This window comes from Oncorhynchus nerka, linkage group LG13, assembly GCF_034236695.1.
Source record: "Oncorhynchus nerka isolate Pitt River linkage group LG13, Oner_Uvic_2.0, whole genome shotgun sequence".
In the NCBI taxonomy this organism is placed as follows: Eukaryota; Metazoa; Chordata; class Actinopteri; order Salmoniformes; family Salmonidae; genus Oncorhynchus; species Oncorhynchus nerka.
In genome coordinates this window covers 21,714,754-21,731,221 of record NC_088408.1, presented here as the reverse complement: position 1 = coordinate 21,731,221, position 16,468 = coordinate 21,714,754, and the positions used below count along the sequence as shown (strand labels likewise).

Sequence of the window (16,468 nt, the reverse complement as noted above, 5' to 3'; positions counted from 1 at the left end):
TAAGTATAGGGATGAATGATTCCCTACATGACAGAGAACCCCATCTGTACTTCTCCATACACTTCTTATCTGGCTTTTCTGTACCATTCTGTACCAACCTCCTGATATTAATAAACTCCTGCAGTCAGTATACAGCACATGTAATGCAGATACACGACTGCATCACAACAGGTGTTACACAACTATCTGGATTGAGAGGTATTTTGTCCCCTTGAGTATACTGACACCTGGAGGTCAGATTAGGAGAACGCCAAAAGACCAGATATATTTGACTATATATACAAAATCTTATTACAATGACTGCCAAACCCTAACGACACTGGGCCAATTGTGTGCCTGTTGTGGGACAATTGTGGGACTCCCAATAATGGCCTGTTGTGATACAGCCTGGAATCAAACCAGGGTCTGTAATGACACCTTTAGTATTGAGATGCAGTGCCTTAGACCGCTGCGCCACTCGAGAGAGCCCATATAGAGTATGTTTACACAAAACATATATTTGTAGAAAATCCAAGAAACAAAAAACAACTGCAATATATCCATCCCTATTCCCTGTTGATGTGTAGTGTAATATTAAACATTAAACGAGCCTATGAAATACATCCAATGGACTAGATGGGGCTAATGCCAGTAGGCATCCTATGTGATAGTCGTTTTCTGCATTTAAAAAGCATGGTGCTTTGGTCTTATGGTGCATTATGTTTAGCAGTGAGTTGGCCAATGTCATTGTGGGCCTTATTAATGTTTCAGCAAGCAAAAAAATATTCACTCTACATAATCAAAAGGAATGCAACTTTTGGTCTAAGCATCCTCACCAGACCCCCCATGGGTGTTTGTGATGTTTGTGGTGTAGGTATTGGTGGTTTGGGAGTTATTTGTGTTATCAGAGAGGGAAAGGCGAAGCGACAGGGTTTACTCAAAAATCTGTCCACAAAAATAAAACAACGAAATTAGTTTTTTTGAATGGAGGTCAAGAGAGTGTCGAATTTAGTCAACAACAAAAAAAAATTGCTTATTTGCAACGTGAGGCTTATTTGTTCGACTATAAGTTCCGCAATGGTTAGGTTGTGTGTGAGGGGGGTTGTGGGGCAAATGAGCACAGCACAGGCTACGTGAGAAGTAAGCTGGTAGGATTCAACATGGCATCGTGCGATACGCTTTATATTGAGGCGGACGGCTCGGAGATGTCGGCCGAACTAGTGGAGTTACACGAGATAGAGGTGGAAACGATACCGGTAGAGACTTTCGAGACTACTGTGGTCGGGGGAGACGACGACCAGCCGATGATAGCACTCCAGCCGCTGGTATCAGACGACCCGAATTCGATCCACCACCACCATCAAGAAGTGATCCTAGTGCAGACAAGAGAGGAAGTTGTTGGCGGGGATGATTCTGATATGCTTGCGGACGGGGGTTACGAGGATCAAATCCTCATCCCCGTCCCAGCACCCGGGGTGGAAGACGAGTACATCGAACAGACTCTGGTGACTGTAACCGGGAAAAACTCGGTTGGTCGGATGAAGAGAGGGGTAGGCGGCAGTGGCAAAAAAGCTGGCCAAAAGAGTTATTTGGGTGCTGTAGAACCAAGCAATAGAAAATGGGAACAGAAGCAGGTACAAATAAAGACTATGGAGGGGGAATTCTCTGTTACAATGTGGGCTTCGGGTAAGTCGTCGGTTCTATCTAATGTTACTGTAGTTAACGTTATCTGTGTTCTCTCCCCGCATTGTTTGTACTTGGTAGTTAACTTGTGCAAGATTCTTGCCAAGAGGCCTTGTTGCAGGGCGTAGACGTTTTGCACCAGTCTTCCCTCGTAGTTCGCCAAGCCACATTCGGGATCACTTTTAGAAGTGCAGAAATGTATGTCGGTTAGATTGAAATGTTTTTGTTTTGGAGGCCATGTTTTTAGATGTTGCTGGGCGCCGCCATGTTCCCCGAGAACCAGTATGGCGGCCCGAAAAAAATGGCGATAGAGTGGCTGGGCGAAGATGGCGGCGGTCGGGGGTACAAGCGCGCTGCTGGCTCCAGAGAGTAGGCCCCGACGGCGTAACTAGCTAGTTGGGTGCCTTACGTTAACTTTGCTGATAAGTAACTACTTCAGCCGCGATTACAATAACTGGGTCAGTAACCCTGTAACTCAGTTTTGTTCGATTTAAACGGCTGGCCAAATATATTGTCCAATAAATTATTTCAAGCCCATTGATGCTTTTCTTCTGCATAGCCAGCCAACGTTAACTTTTTTTAAACTCGCGACAGCTAGCGAGTTCTCAATCAAGTATAGTAGCTGGCTAGCAACACAAGCTAGTTAACGTTCCTAAAAAATACGACCCTACACAGCTTGCATTGTACAAACACGGTGTAACCGCATTTGGATTCAGCATGATTGATAAACATTCTCCGTTCGCGTGCTAGGCTAACTAGTAAACCCATAATCCTGGCGTGGCTACCAAAATGCGACTAGCAGCAGAGCGAGAAACAACGTTAGCTGATAAACTGTGCAGGGGGATCAAGGTGATGCATGTTCATAGTAGTTATTTCAATCAGCATCAATTATTGTATACATTGTATTTCACTGTTTTGTAAAATCAAAGCTACATTGTCTAGAAATATTGCTTCAGTGTTTTTTTGTATTGCTGTTTTCAAACAGATTAGTAGCCTAAAGGCCGGCAGATGGCGATATTGAGTCGTTTCACCTTACCGTCCAAACGCATTGTATGCAGCCGGTTCGTACCTAAAACATTCTCCATTCAGGCTGCAAATGCGTTAATTTCCTTAACTATAGTTAATGGTGAGAAGGAGGGAAAAAAACTGAAAATATGTACTTTCTTTATGAAACACCATTTTCCACCATCATGCTGGTGTCCAAGACAATACATACCATATGAAACGTAACATATTGTAATGACCTGACTAGATCATAAATGAACAATTGTCCAGACAGAGGCTTGAGTTTGCGAATTGACGGTTTATTGAACCAACTTTACACAGGCTACTGTTTGGGCCGTAGCACACGCCAAATAGATGACAGATAACCCACAAGCCAATCGTGACCTTCTCTTGTGAAGCCCAGACGTAAGAGAGAGAGAACAAAGGCTGAACCTGGTCTTAACTTCCAATGCCCAACCCCCCTCCACGCCACTCCGCCAACCACCAGGATGCCCGGCATCAGAACATTCCAGGCATTCCCGTGATTGGCAGATAGCCGGTTGATTGACATGTCGGACCCCGCGAACACCGGGTACTGGTCAGTACAACACAACCACCTCCTAGCCTAGCACATAACACACAGCTGTCTGTGCGGGTCGCTACACAGCCCCCCCACCACAAAGTCCCTCGTCCCCCGAGGAACAAACAAAGTCTCTGAAGCGACCCGGAGGTCTCCTTTGCCTGCGTCGCCGTGATGGTCGCAGAGTGCCCCTCTGGGAACCAGGGGATGAAGGCAGGGATATGGGGGACAAGGAAGCCGGAACGGGTAATACAGTCCGTGGTTCTGGGGAACCACGCGGTGACACAGGGGGAGACAGGGGAGTGGGCTGTCTGGAGCCTTGTCTGCGGCACCTGAGGGTGGGTGCCTGGAGAATGTCATTGCCAGAGAGGGGAATTGTGGGGGTTCCTGGGGTTTGGGGAGAAGAGGCCCCTCTGTATGGGGCTAACCTGTCCCGGTGCAGTGCCACCTTTCTCCCCCTGGGAGGAAGCTGCACCCGGTACACAACCTCCCCTACCCTCTCCAGGACACTGCAGGGTCCCACCCAGTGACTGTCCAACTTGGGGCAGCTGCCTTTTTTCCTTAGGGGCTGTAGACCCAGACCAGCTCCCCAGCCACAAAGTGCCTTCCCGGGTGTGCACGTCATAGTTCCTTTTCTGCCTCACACCTGCATTCACCAGCTGCTCTCTGGCGAAGGTGTGGGCTGTCTCAGGCGGTCCTGGAGTCTCCGGGCATACTCCGGCCCCGGAGGAACATGAGGGCTATCCAGGGGCCGACCAAACGCCATCTCCGCAGGGTGCGGATCTCTCCCCAGCATGAGGAGGGCAGGCGTGCAGGAGGTGGAGTCTTGGACAGCGGAGCGGCATGCCATGAGGACCATAGGCAGGTGCTTGTCCCAGTCACGCTGGTGTTTGGAAGAGACGATGGCCAGCTGCTGTCCAAGCGTTTTGTTGAAGCGCTCCACAAGGCCATCACTTTGAGGATGGAGAGGAGTAGTGCGGGTCTTGTGCATACCCAGCCTCTCACACATGGTGGCGAACACACGGGACTCAAAGTTTCTGCCTTGGTCGCTGTGGATGGACTCTGCAGCTCCAAACCTGCTGAACATCCCCGCTGTCAGGGCGTCGACGATGGTCTCTGCCTCCTGGTCAGGCAGAGCATAGGCCTCGGGCCATTTTGTGAAATAGTCCATGGCCGTGAGCACCCAGCGGTTTCCACTGTCTGTGGTGGGGAACGGCCCAACTACATCCACTCCCACCCTCTCCATGGGAGCCCCCACTGGGAACTGTTGGAGCTGAGCATGAGAGTGGCCTGGGGGCCCTTTCTCGCTGTGCAGTTGTCACAGCGGCGACAAAGTCCTCCACATCCCTCTTGTGCTGCCCCCAGTAGAAGCCCTGACGGAGACGGCGCAGTGTTTTTGTGACCCCAAAGTGTCCAGTCCCCACCCCCCCATGAGTACTCTGGAGCACAGCCTCCCGCAATGCTTTTGGGACCACCACCTGCCACCTCTCCTCTCCCGTAGCTGACTCCTTCCATGCCCGCTGTAGCACGCCATCAGCCAGCCGCAGTCTCTCAAACTTCGACCACAACCCTTTGGTCGCGAGTGAGAGCGCTGTCACCTCTTCCCATGGTGGCCTCACCTGCGCCTCTACCCACTGTAGCACTGGCTGTAGGTCTGTGTCCCGTCCCTGCTGCTGCCGCCATTCAGCCACGTCGACAGTCTGCAGCTCACAGCAGACAGGCCCGCTCGCCCGACACACTGTGGCACAGAGCTCCTCTGCCCGCAGCTCTCTCTCCCGTCCCTCTCTCCGTTCACAGTGGCGGCAGCCGTCTGCAGTACAGGGCCGACGGGACATGGCGTTGGAGTGGCGTGCCCCTGCCCTGTGCACCACCGTGAAGTCATACGGCTGAAGCTCCTCCAACCAGCGTGCCACCTGCCCCTCTGGCTCTCTGAAAGACATGAGCCACTGGAGAGCAGAGTGGTCAGTCCTTACAGTAAAGGGCAGACCACCCAGGTAGTACTTGAAGTGTTTGACGGAAGCCACAACAGCCAAGAGCTCCCGCCGGGTGACACAGTAGCGGCGCTCATGTTTGTCAAATGTTTTGCTGAAGTACGCCACCACTCTCTCCCCTCTGGCCCCACCTGGGCCAGCACCCCACCCATGCCCACATTGCTCGCGTCTGTGTCCAGGATAAAGGGCAAGGTGAGGTCAGGGGGCGAGCACGGGGCCTCGATCAGTGCACGTTTGAGGGTGTTGAACGCCTCCTCACACTCCACTGTCCAAGTGAAAGCCTTGTCCTTCGGCAGCAGGCGGTTCAGTGGAGCAGCAACGCTTGAGAAGCCCCGTACAAACCTCCTGTAGTACGAGGCCAGGCCCAGGAAGCTCTTCAGCTGACGCTGGTCGGTGGGGGTGGGCCAGTCTCTGACAGCCCCTACCTTGTCCTCCATGGTGCTGATCCCCTCCTTCCCCACTCGGTGGCCCAAGAAGGACACCTCTCTCCTCATGAAGTGGCACTTCTCGGGGTGGAGCTTCAGACCTGCGGCAGCCACCCTCTCCAGCACACGCCGTAGCGCCCCAGGGCTGACTGGAAGGAGCTGCCATGGGCCAGGATGTCATCGAGGTATACCAGACACTGCTGTCGGGGATGCCATCCAGCACCCTGTCCATCAAACGCTCAAAAGTAGCTGGAGCGTTGCACAGGCCAAAGCACAGGACCTTGAACTGCCAGTGTCCTCTGTTAGTGGAGAACGCAGTTTTGGCTCTGGCCTCTGGGGAGAGGGGCACCTGCCAGTAGCCACTGCGGAGGTCTAGTGAGGAGAACCAGGAGGACCCCCTAACCAGGTCCAGCGACTCATCGATACGTGGTATGGGGTATGAGTCCTTCCTGGTTACCTCATTCAGCCGCCTGTAGTCCGCACAGAACCTCAGCTTGCCCCCTTCTTCGGAACCATGACGACTGGCGCCGCCCAGGGGCTGTCTGAGGGCTCAATGAAGTCTGCCCGCTGCATCTCCAACACAGCCTTGTCTGCCGCCTCCTGGCGTGCCAGCGGGATACGGCGGGGACGCATCTTGATGGGTCGAGCATCACCTGTGTCGATCTCATGCTGCACCAGAAGAGTCTGACCCACCTCTTCCTCACTCAACGCAAAGCTGTCTCTGAATTCAAACAGCAACTGCCACAACCGTTCCTGCTGCTCAGGGTCAAGACCAACACAGTTCCTCCCCCATATCTCCCTCACTGCAGACAGTGTCCTCTCCTCTCCCATCTGGGGTAGCTGGGCTGGGGGTGCGGCCCGGGCTCACAGAGGGCTGTGTCATGGAGGTAGCTGGGGGAATGTAACACACCGCCGTAGGTGACAGGGGGACTGGGGAAAAGTCACACACAGCTGTGGGGGAGGGCGCAGCCATGAGTCTCTGCTGCTTTAACTGTTGGAGTAAAGGGTTTGTTGGGTTGAGTGAATGTGACATTAGGGGGGGCCATGGTGACTTCCGTCCCTCCCTGGAAGCTCAGTGTGCCCCTATTTAGGTCTAACTGGCAGCCTGTGCTCCTAAGAAAGTCCAACCCCAGGATACAAGGGTCCTGCACAGCCGCCACCCACACAGGATGACGCACAGTCCTGCCCCCTACTGTCAGAGTCATTATTCCCTTCCCTTTCATGGGTGCCAGCTCACCTGTGACTGTGCGGAGCTGCACAGTTGTAGGCTCACACTGAGTCCAACCTGGCACAATATCTGGCCTCACCAGGGTTACTGTGGACCCAGTGTCCACCAGGGCGGAGCAGGGCACCCCCTCCACAGTGACAGGGTCATGACAAAAGTCCCCAACACAGGTCCGGCCCACCACAACAACAGGCTCCATCCGCTTGCCCTCGTCTGCTTCTGGGGGAAGTGGAGCCTTGCTTCCCCGTCTGTGCCGGTGGGCTCCTCCTGAAGATGATGGTGGTTGGGATAGAAAGCCAGGGGTCCGCACTACCCGGTCTATGCGGACCCCGAGCCGTTTCCCTGAGCTCTGGGGGACATGGGGCAATCTCGGCGCAGATGGCCTGGCTGGCCACAACCCCAGCAGACCCTGGGACCAGGGCTTGTGTTTCGTGCCGCCTGTAGCGACACAGCCCGAATGAGTTCTGTCATTTCGGCCACCCAAGCAGGCTTTTCCGGCTCCGGGCTGCTCTGCCCCCCAGCTCGCACAGAGGGTGTGTCTCCCTGCACCCCCACCAAAGCACCAGCCCACACCAGCTCCCTCTCCAAAGCCATCTCCAAGGCTGTCTGCAATGACTCAGGATGAGCCAGCTGGGTCTGTATGCGCAGCTCCGTAGGGGAGAGCGCCTGTATGAACTGGTCCCGTGCTAGCTCGCTCTGCACGGAGGGGGGCATGTGAGCATATGCCCGCCGAGAGAGGCTCTCAATGTCATTAGCTAGCACCCGTAGAGGCTCTCCAGGCTGCCTGCGTCTATTCCTCAGTTCGGAGCGCAGTAGCCCGGGCTGTACACACTGTCCATAGCGCCTCCTCAGTGCTCCCACTAGAGCACCATAATCATGCCTGTCCTCGGGGCTAATCAATATCAAACAGGCCAGAGCTTCATCCGTGAGGCATAAAGCCAACTGCAGTGCCCTTTCTTCATCCGACCACCCCCTAAAATGAGCTAACAGTTCAAACTGAGCATGAAAAGCTTCCCAATCCGCCTTACCGGAATACTTCGGGGTCTTAACAGATACGGACGCAGCCGGGAACTGGGCGCCGCCATGTTTGTTTACATCCTGAGCCCCAGATTCCTCGTCACGCCGCGTCGACGTCGCCACTTCCTAGCACAACCACCTCCTAGCCTAGCACATAACACACAGCTGTCTTTGCGGGTCGCTACAATATAATACGAAATGGAGTAACTTGTGTATGTACATCACCCATTTTCGCATGCTATGTTATACATTACAATCTGTATTATATGTTACGAATTAGAAACTATTTGTTATGGATATGCTAAACGTACACTATGGTTAGAATTTGCAACATGTATTATATGAATTCTAGCTAGATGGCTAACATTATCAAGTTGGCTAACATTAGTTAGGCTATTGGTTAAGGTTAGCTAATATTGTTGCGAAGTTGGGTGGGTCTATAATGTGAACGTCTAGCAACCCAAAGTTTGCGAGTTCAAATCTCATCTTTAGCAGGGTGGTTGGTTGAGTGTATTAAAAATCCACCCAAAACCCCTCATATTTTGTGAACATGTTTCATTTTGATGTTTGTTATAAGGTTGGTAGCAACATGTGAAAATCTGTGGCAGCTCAAGTCGACTACAAAACCCACAATGCAATGCTCTCTCTGAGCTGGCTAGGTAGCTAGCTAGCAAACATAGCTACACACAATACCATAGTCAATATCAGCATGTGAAGTAGCTAGTTGGCTGTAAAATTGCCTAAACAAATGGCAATATCAATTTAGGAGTCTACAGTCTAACTATGTTCAACTGGCCAATCAATGTGTCTGAGTGGAGTCTGACATTTGCAACAGCACCATGCAATGCACCCTGGAGTGAAGAAGCAGACAAGAAGGAGAAATGTGTTAGACCCTCTGCTAAATTCCATATTTCTCTATGTAGGAATATAACAAAAAAATATGATCAATGGCTCATTCGAGAGAAGATGACCTCCTGTGTAATGACATCGTCCAGTTTTGGGTTGACAAGGTAAAATCTGTCATTCTGCTCCTGAACAAGGCAGTTAACCCACTGTTCCTAGGCCATCATTGTAAATGAGAATTTGTTCCTAATTTACTTGCCTAGTTAAAGGTTAAATAAATATTTTAAAAATGTATATATTAGTTAAGGAGGAAAGTGATTAATTAGCAGCCTGAATGGAGAATGTTTTACATACGAACCGGTCCACAGGGGATACGAGTGTGTCAAGGTAGGCCCTAGTTTTGTCGCACCTGGACTACTGTTCAGTCGCGTGGTCAGGTGCCACAAAGAGGGACTTTAGGCTCAACAGGGCAGCAATGGCTGTTCCTTAGATGTACACTGAGAGCTAACATTAATATGCATGTCAATCTTTCCTGGCTCAAAGTGTAGGAGAGATTGACTTCATCATGACTTGTATTTGTGCAAGGTATTGACATGTTGAATGGACCGAGCTGTCTGTTTGAACTACTGGCACACAGCATACCCCACAAAACATGCCACCAGAGGTCTCTTCACAGTCCAGAACAGACTTTGGGAGGCGCACAGTACTACATAGAGCCATGACTACATGGAACTCTATTCCACATCAAGTAACTCATGCAAGCAGTAAAATTTGATTTAAAAAACAAACATAAAATACACCTTATGGAACAGTGGGGACTGTGAAGCAACAAACATAGGCACATACACATGCATACAAACACGATAACATGTACACGTGGTTTTTGTGTTGTGTATATGTGGTAGTAAAGTAGGGGCCTGAGGTCACACACTTAATGTGTTGTGAAATCTGTTGAGAATGTAAAGTTTTTTTTAAATGTTATAACTGCTTTAATTTTTCTGGACCCCAGAAAGCGTAATTGGGATCCATAATAAATACAAATGAAACGACTCAATATCGCCATCTGCTGGCACTTGGGCAAACTGCAATGATTTACCCCGGTCTTGTATGGCTATTTTCGGTTAAGTCCCTGCATTGTATCCTAGATGACAAAAAAGACATTGACCATGAGTCAGTTGTTGAAGAACAGATCATTGGGGAGAATTCCCCTCCGGACTACTCTGAATACATGACGGGGAAGAAGCTGCCCCCTGGAGGGATACCTGGCATCGACCTGTCAGACCCCAAACAGCTGGCAGAGTTTGCCAGGTCAGTGTCTATCTGCCTAAACTCACCTGTCCATCAAGGGTATGTATAGTGAACACACCCTCAAATAAAAAAAACTATTGTTTGGCCTAAACTCTAGCATACAAATAATTTACACCTATGCTCTCTTGTAGCTCACCTTGTAAATTGGTGTTTAGCAAGATGCCAGGATTTGTGATTCTCTTCATGTTGCCTGCCTGTCTTGGAAGGCAGCACTTGATGAGGCAGCTTTTCTGTAGTAGATGTCAGAGGTATCTGGCCTGATCTCCTTGCTAAAGGGAGTGTTGAGCCCGGATATTTCTTACTGTCCTGCCTCTGCTGGTCCCTATGGTCAGAACTCAGTGTGGTAAGTTCTAGAGTCCATTCTACGAGAGCCTTTATATCTCTGAACACTGTCAACACACTGACACAGAGCACTTTAACACTGTGATGGCAGGAAACCGGCTGTTGTCAGCCATACTGGAACACTTGCATGGGTGCTGGTTTATATTCACTGGTTAGGAATTGAACATGCTTAATTAGATTTTGTATATGGACAACATATGATTTTGAGTTCTGTTCCCTGTGAATGCAATAGGCTGAAAGTTAACTCCATATCCAATGTTTTCTCAGGATGAAGCCGAGGAAGGTAAAAGAAGACGACGCGCCCAGGACGATAGCCTGCCCTCACAAAGTAAGTAGTCTGTTTCCAACGGTTTCTTTCCTGCCCAGTAGGGGTGTTAAAAGGTACATGTATTCTCGAAAGGTTCGGGGACCTCTGTTCTGTCCGCATTGTGAACCCAAATGAGTATATAATAAATGCAACCACTCGGACTGTGGGCTATGCCTACGCTGCGTTGTATGCCCCTCGTGTAAACCTGAGCTGAAAACATTTAGGGTTATTCTGTTACAACAACTAGAGTATATGCGCATGTTATCAAAATTCAAATCTTAATTGGCACATTTCAAACTGTCCTTTTGTGCGGCGCAGCCGGCAACTACTTCTGTACGATGGTGAGTGATAGGGCTGACAAACCAGGAGGATTCTCCATCGCGTATATCTCCAGTTTGGTAGTTCAGTAGCTTACAATGGCGATGGACCAGTTCAGTAGCTTACAATGGCGATGGACCGAGAGCATGTCACCACTGCTCAACGAGAATAGCCTATGCAGCTGCCAACACCTGCCATCACCGCAGTATTCTTACCAATGGAAGATGGAAATGCACACAAAAAAACGTGGCTTAGTCTCTCCTCTGCATTCAAGCATTTCTTCACAGCTGATTCTGACCAGGTCAAAGAAATTACAAGAGCGATGGGTATGTTTATAGCCGCAGATATGTGCACATTCTCAGTGGTTGGGAAGAATCGGGGGTTTGAGCACCTCGTGAAAGGGCTCAGAGCACGTTACAAACTTCGTCCTTTCCTACCCATTTCAGCACAGGTAGTACCCACTCTATATAAGCAAGCTGAAGTTGTCAGTGAACTGTTGCGCTTACTACAGATGGATGGACCTCCATGGCTACAGAGAGCTACTTAACAGTGACAGTCCATCACATTAACCCAGAGTGGGAAATGAGAAGTACATATGTTTCTCTTTGCATGAAAACTTTCTAGCATAGGCCTACACAATGTCTGAGCCATGTTTACATACTTATTTCACACAGATATTGCACTTTATTTTAGTGTCATTTAAGAAAATGCCAAATGTTGGTATTCCTAAATGTGCTCTCATCAGGTATTATGACTCATGATCATACATTAAGACATGCATTAAGAATACTTTCCTATTGAGTTGTTGAGCAGTTGTTTAGGGTTAACTGCCTTGCTCAAGGGCAGATTATTGCACCTTGCCGGCCCGGTGTACACCTACACCGACCTTTCGGTTACTGGCCCAACGCTCTTAACCTCTTAGCTAGCTGTCGCTGTAGCAGATGTCCTTAATGTTTTGTACACTGTGTATATGGAATCGGGTATACCAACACTTTCTATAAATCTCTCCCTCAGGGCTGCACAAAGATGTTCAGGGACAATTCAGCGATGAGGAAGCATCTCCACACCCACGGGCCTCGTGTGCACGTCTGTGCCGAGTGTGGCAAGGCCTTCGTAGAGAGTTCCAAACTCAAACGTCACCAACTCGTTCACACAGGGGAGAAACCCTTCCAAGTACGTACCTGGTCTGCATAAATTCTCCTATGAGATTGACGCAATAAGACAAATGCATGTAGGGTAACTACACACACATTTACCATTGACTCCTATATCCTAATACACCTCCTTTTGTCCATCCATGTTCTCCTTCCTGTGTGCAGTGTACCTTTGAGGGCTGTGGGAAGAGGTTTTCGCTGGACTTTAACTTGCGCACACACGTTCGTATCCACACCGGTGACCGGCCCTACGTATGCCCCTTTGACGGCTGCAATAAGAAGTTTGCCCAGTCAACCAACCTCAAGTCTCACATCCTCACACACGCCAAAGCCAAAAACAACCAATGAGAGCCCTCCGACCTGCCCCAAGTCCCACCCCCACAGCAGCATCTTAACGACACCACACGTCAAACCTCCTTTGATGAAAGAAGGAAATGATTGAAAAATACTTTTTGATAAATACGGAAATTAAATTCTCCCTTCTCCTATTGGTTGACTGAAGAACACAGTGGCACTCTTCAAAAAGATGAAACCCCTCTCCCAACCTTCCACCCCCCTCTCTCCTCACTTCATAGCGGCTTCATTTTTATTGCCATAAATATGGAACTCGTGGACTAACAGACTATTCTTTCCGCCATGGAGCTGCATGAGAGAGGACAATCAGGCTATTCTTTCTGCCATGGAGCTGCATGAGTGAGGGAGCAATCAGGCTATTCTTTCTGCCATGGAGCTGCATGAGTGAGGGAGCAATCAGGCTATTCTTTCTGCCATGGAGCTGCATGAGAGCGAGCAATCGGGCTATTCTTTCTGCCATGGAGCTGCATGAGAGCGAGCAATCGGGCTATTCTTTCTGCCATGGAGCTGCATGAGAGAGAGCAATCAGGCTATTCTTTCTGCCATGGAGCTACATGAGAGAGAGCAATCAGGCTATTCTTTCTGCCATGGAGCTGCATGAGTGAGGGAGCAATCAGGCTATTCTTTCTGCCATGGAGCTGCATGAGAGAGAGAGTAATCAGGCTATTCTTTCTGCCATGGAGCTGCATGAGAGAGAGCAATCAGGCTATTCTTTCTGCCATGGAGCTGCATGAGAGAGAGCAATCAGGCTATTTTTCCACTTTCAGCATAGACTTTAATTTTCTATTTCTACAAGTGTGCATATTGTACACCTATTTTGGGATATGTTCAGTAAGACAATTAGATTTTTTTTTCTTTTTCGCCTGAGTATTTAGATCCACTTACCATATGATAGTCCTGGCAAGACGTGTGTTACTGTACCGTCACATTGCTTCAAAGTATTTTCTGAAAAAAAGTTTTGGTTTGCATCTTAATCTTTACTTTTGGTTATATTCCTTCTAACCATTAAATCATCTTGTATACTTGTATTGTATGGCTGTTGACATGATTTAGACTGTGATAGAGGTGTGATTTTTAAATTGTTAAATTGGTTAACTTTTAGTCATGAGTTGATTTATCTTTTTTCATGAATTGTCAACTTTGCTGAGAAACATGTCCCTACCGTTGATTCACTGCGAGCCTGTCTATTCGAATACTAAAATTCATTAAATGAAATCGCCAGAGTGACCATCTGTTTCTTTGTTAGAATGTAATGTACAGGCGTCATCAACCATGAACTTTCTTTGTTGATATTTGCACCCATGCATTTCAATGGCCCACAATAAAAAGGTCATCCCAAATCTGTTTTTTTCCACTAATTTCTAGGCCTGTTGTGAGGGTGGCGTGTTCTCATAAGTGTGGTGAAATACCTATTGCTTGCCTATACTGGAGACATGGGGCCAATCCCAAATCAACCTCTAAGCCCTATGCACTTGTGGAGATCTGAGAGGATTTGATTGGTTTAGTCAATATGGTAAAACTTTCACCTAGCCTATTAGAGAGCAAGGTGGAGCTGTTGCCATGTTACTAACACCTGTCAAATCCTCTGATCTCCAGAAGCACATGGGGCGTAAGGGTCGATTTGGCATTGGGAAATAGCTTATTGCTTGTCTATACCTGAGACCTATCTCTCCTATAACTGAGAGAAATAGCCATCCTTTCAGATGTACATGAAGTGCCCAGGGGAAGAAGGTAGGTGCTAGGAGTCCATTTGGAACAGTGCCACTGGTTAATACAAAGTCCAAAGGCAGGTGTTTTGTGCTGTTCTGCATGAGCTGCAGATTTGTCCTTGTACCTCAGCATCCGGTTGTTCCTGCCTCCAGGAACTCTTGGTCAGTTGGTCGGTTGTTCCTGCCTCCAGGAACTCTTGGTCAGTTGGTCGATAGTTCCTGCCTCCAGGAACAGTTGGTCGGTTGTTCCTGCCTCCAGGAACTCTTGGTCAGTTGGTCGGTTGTTCCTGCCTCCAGGAACTCTTGGTCGGTTGTTCCTGCCTCCAGGAACTCTTGGTCGGTTGTTCCTGCCTCCAGGAACTCTTGGTCGGTTGTTCCTGCCTCCAGGAACTCTTGGTCGGTTGTTCCTGCCTCCAGGAACTCTTGGTCGGTTGTTCCTGCCTCCAGGAACTCTTGGTCGGTTGGTCCTGCCTCCAGGAACTCTTGGTCGGTTGGTCCTGCCTCCAGGAACTCTTGGTCGGTTGGTCCTGCCTCCAGGAACTCTTGGTCGGTTGGTCCTGCCTCCAGGAACTCTTGGTCGGTTGTTCATCAATGATCACCACCTACATTCTGCAACGTCTGACCGTAGCCAGTTTTACTGACTCCCTGTGGCGAAGTTGGGAAAATCCTTCAAAACAGCCTTCACACGTTTAGGAAATGTAGTTTACTCTTCTCTGCAGGGTGCAATATCAGTTGAATGCTTTGTTTTCTGTTAGTGCTGCTAAACCCAACCGAAAAAGACACCACTTCGACTACCAGGGAATTATGAAAGCCTAATATATCTTCGAACGCATCACAATTTGCTCCCGGGTGCGGTACTACTATGGCTGACCCTGTAAAACACCACATGTAGGTGACATAAAAAGCATTTCTGTTTAGGTTGAATACTAAATGGTGACATTCAATAACCTGTGCCTCAAACTATTTGAGAGCAAGATGCATTATAGGCTTACCTTTCGATCATATCTAGATCTGTTTTTGGGACATGAACAGTGACATTTTCACCATTTGGTGAGTGTCTCCATTGTAGCCGTGTGTCCATGGTGCTGAAACCACTGTCGTGACAGTCAGTGATGGCTAAATCTGAGATTGCATAGGTAGGCCATACAGCTGGTTTCCTTAGTTGATTTATTCATGTCACTGATTAGCCAGACATTTCTCACACCTGGTGTCAGCTCTGAATCAGTCTGTGATAAGACGGGAAGAATGGGAAGTAGCCTACTTCTGTTCTGACCTTGAGATCCTGATTTGAGAAAGGGTGCCTGGGCTATCTGCAGCAGAAGCCTATAACCTCTGTATGCACTGACACAAAGACTGGTATAGATAGACTGGTCAATGCTTAAATGAAAAGGCCCTCTTAATGTCCATGGCTTATAGACAGACTAAACAGCACTTGTGTGATTTCAACAAAGTATTGGTTTCTTTCTTGTTTTCTCTTTCCCAAATCCACCTTGAATGGATTTAACTCAACTGAAACAAGAATAAATGGTTTCAAAGATCCTTTACAGGGAAAGTAGGCTACTTGTGTATTCCCTCTCAATAAATACATCTGCTTCTTAAACACGGCACAGGAATCACAGGCACCTCTAAAACACCTAGTTGAAATTCACAAACTGTCCATTCCATCGGATCAGACGACAGCGCATGGGGATGAGACACTCTGATTGGTGTCTTAAAGCAACTGTCTTAAAGAGCCACGTGTTCCTGTTACTTCTTCCTACCTGTCTGGCTGTGTGTGTACGCCATTATTGAAAATATTGCTCAGGAAGTATTCTGCTTATTTATGGAGCATTCATTCAGGCAATTGGCTGTTTTGATTGACAAAGGCAAGAGTGGTAAAGCACGCTACTTGTTATGCAGCTGAAGTCTGTAAAGCCACCAACACCTGCTCTCTTAGATGCTTATTTCATTAGGCTCTTCTCTCCCATGAGGCAATGACCCCTCTGGTTTTTGTGATGTATTGCAGAAAGGTTAGCCTGGACACCATTGTGTTGGTCTCTGCTTTAGACAACTCTTCTAGATTGTTGTTGCCAAGTCAAAAAAGTCTGGCCTTCACCACATCTAATGGTTGGATTTTCTTTAATAAAAATGCATTTTGGCACATAACACTATAGGGAATGATTTGGTTACATATCATACCCAATACTAACTGGGAGGGAAGAATATATGCAAAGCATATAGCACTTCATCTTTCCCACGCAAATGTAAAG

The 16,468-nt window shown here is 48.5% G+C and overlaps 1 protein-coding gene across 3 annotated transcripts; it reads left to right on the top strand.

Moving 5' to 3' along the window:
- The first annotated feature begins 1,062 nt into the window (after window positions 1–1,062).
- On the top strand, window positions 1,063–13,850 carry LOC115139211 (transcriptional repressor protein YY1-like). Of its 3 annotated transcripts, none has more exons than XM_029676356.2 (5): window positions 1,063–1,665; window positions 9,873–10,074; window positions 10,645–10,705; window positions 12,017–12,175; window positions 12,322–13,850. In XM_029676356.2, the coding sequence occupies exons 1-5, from the start codon at window positions 1,140–1,142 to the stop codon at window positions 12,502–12,504; spliced, it is 1,131 nt and encodes a 376-aa protein (XP_029532216.2). In that variant the 5' UTR covers window positions 1,063–1,139; the 3' UTR covers window positions 12,505–13,850. The 3 variants fall into 3 exon arrangements, with proteins under 3 accessions (XP_029532216.2, XP_029532217.2, XP_029532218.2); XM_029676357.2 differs by having other exon boundaries at window positions 1,064–1,665; window positions 9,885–10,074; XM_029676358.2 differs by having other exon boundaries at window positions 1,064–1,665; window positions 9,873–10,035.
- Window positions 13,851–16,468: the final 2,618 nt, after the last annotated feature.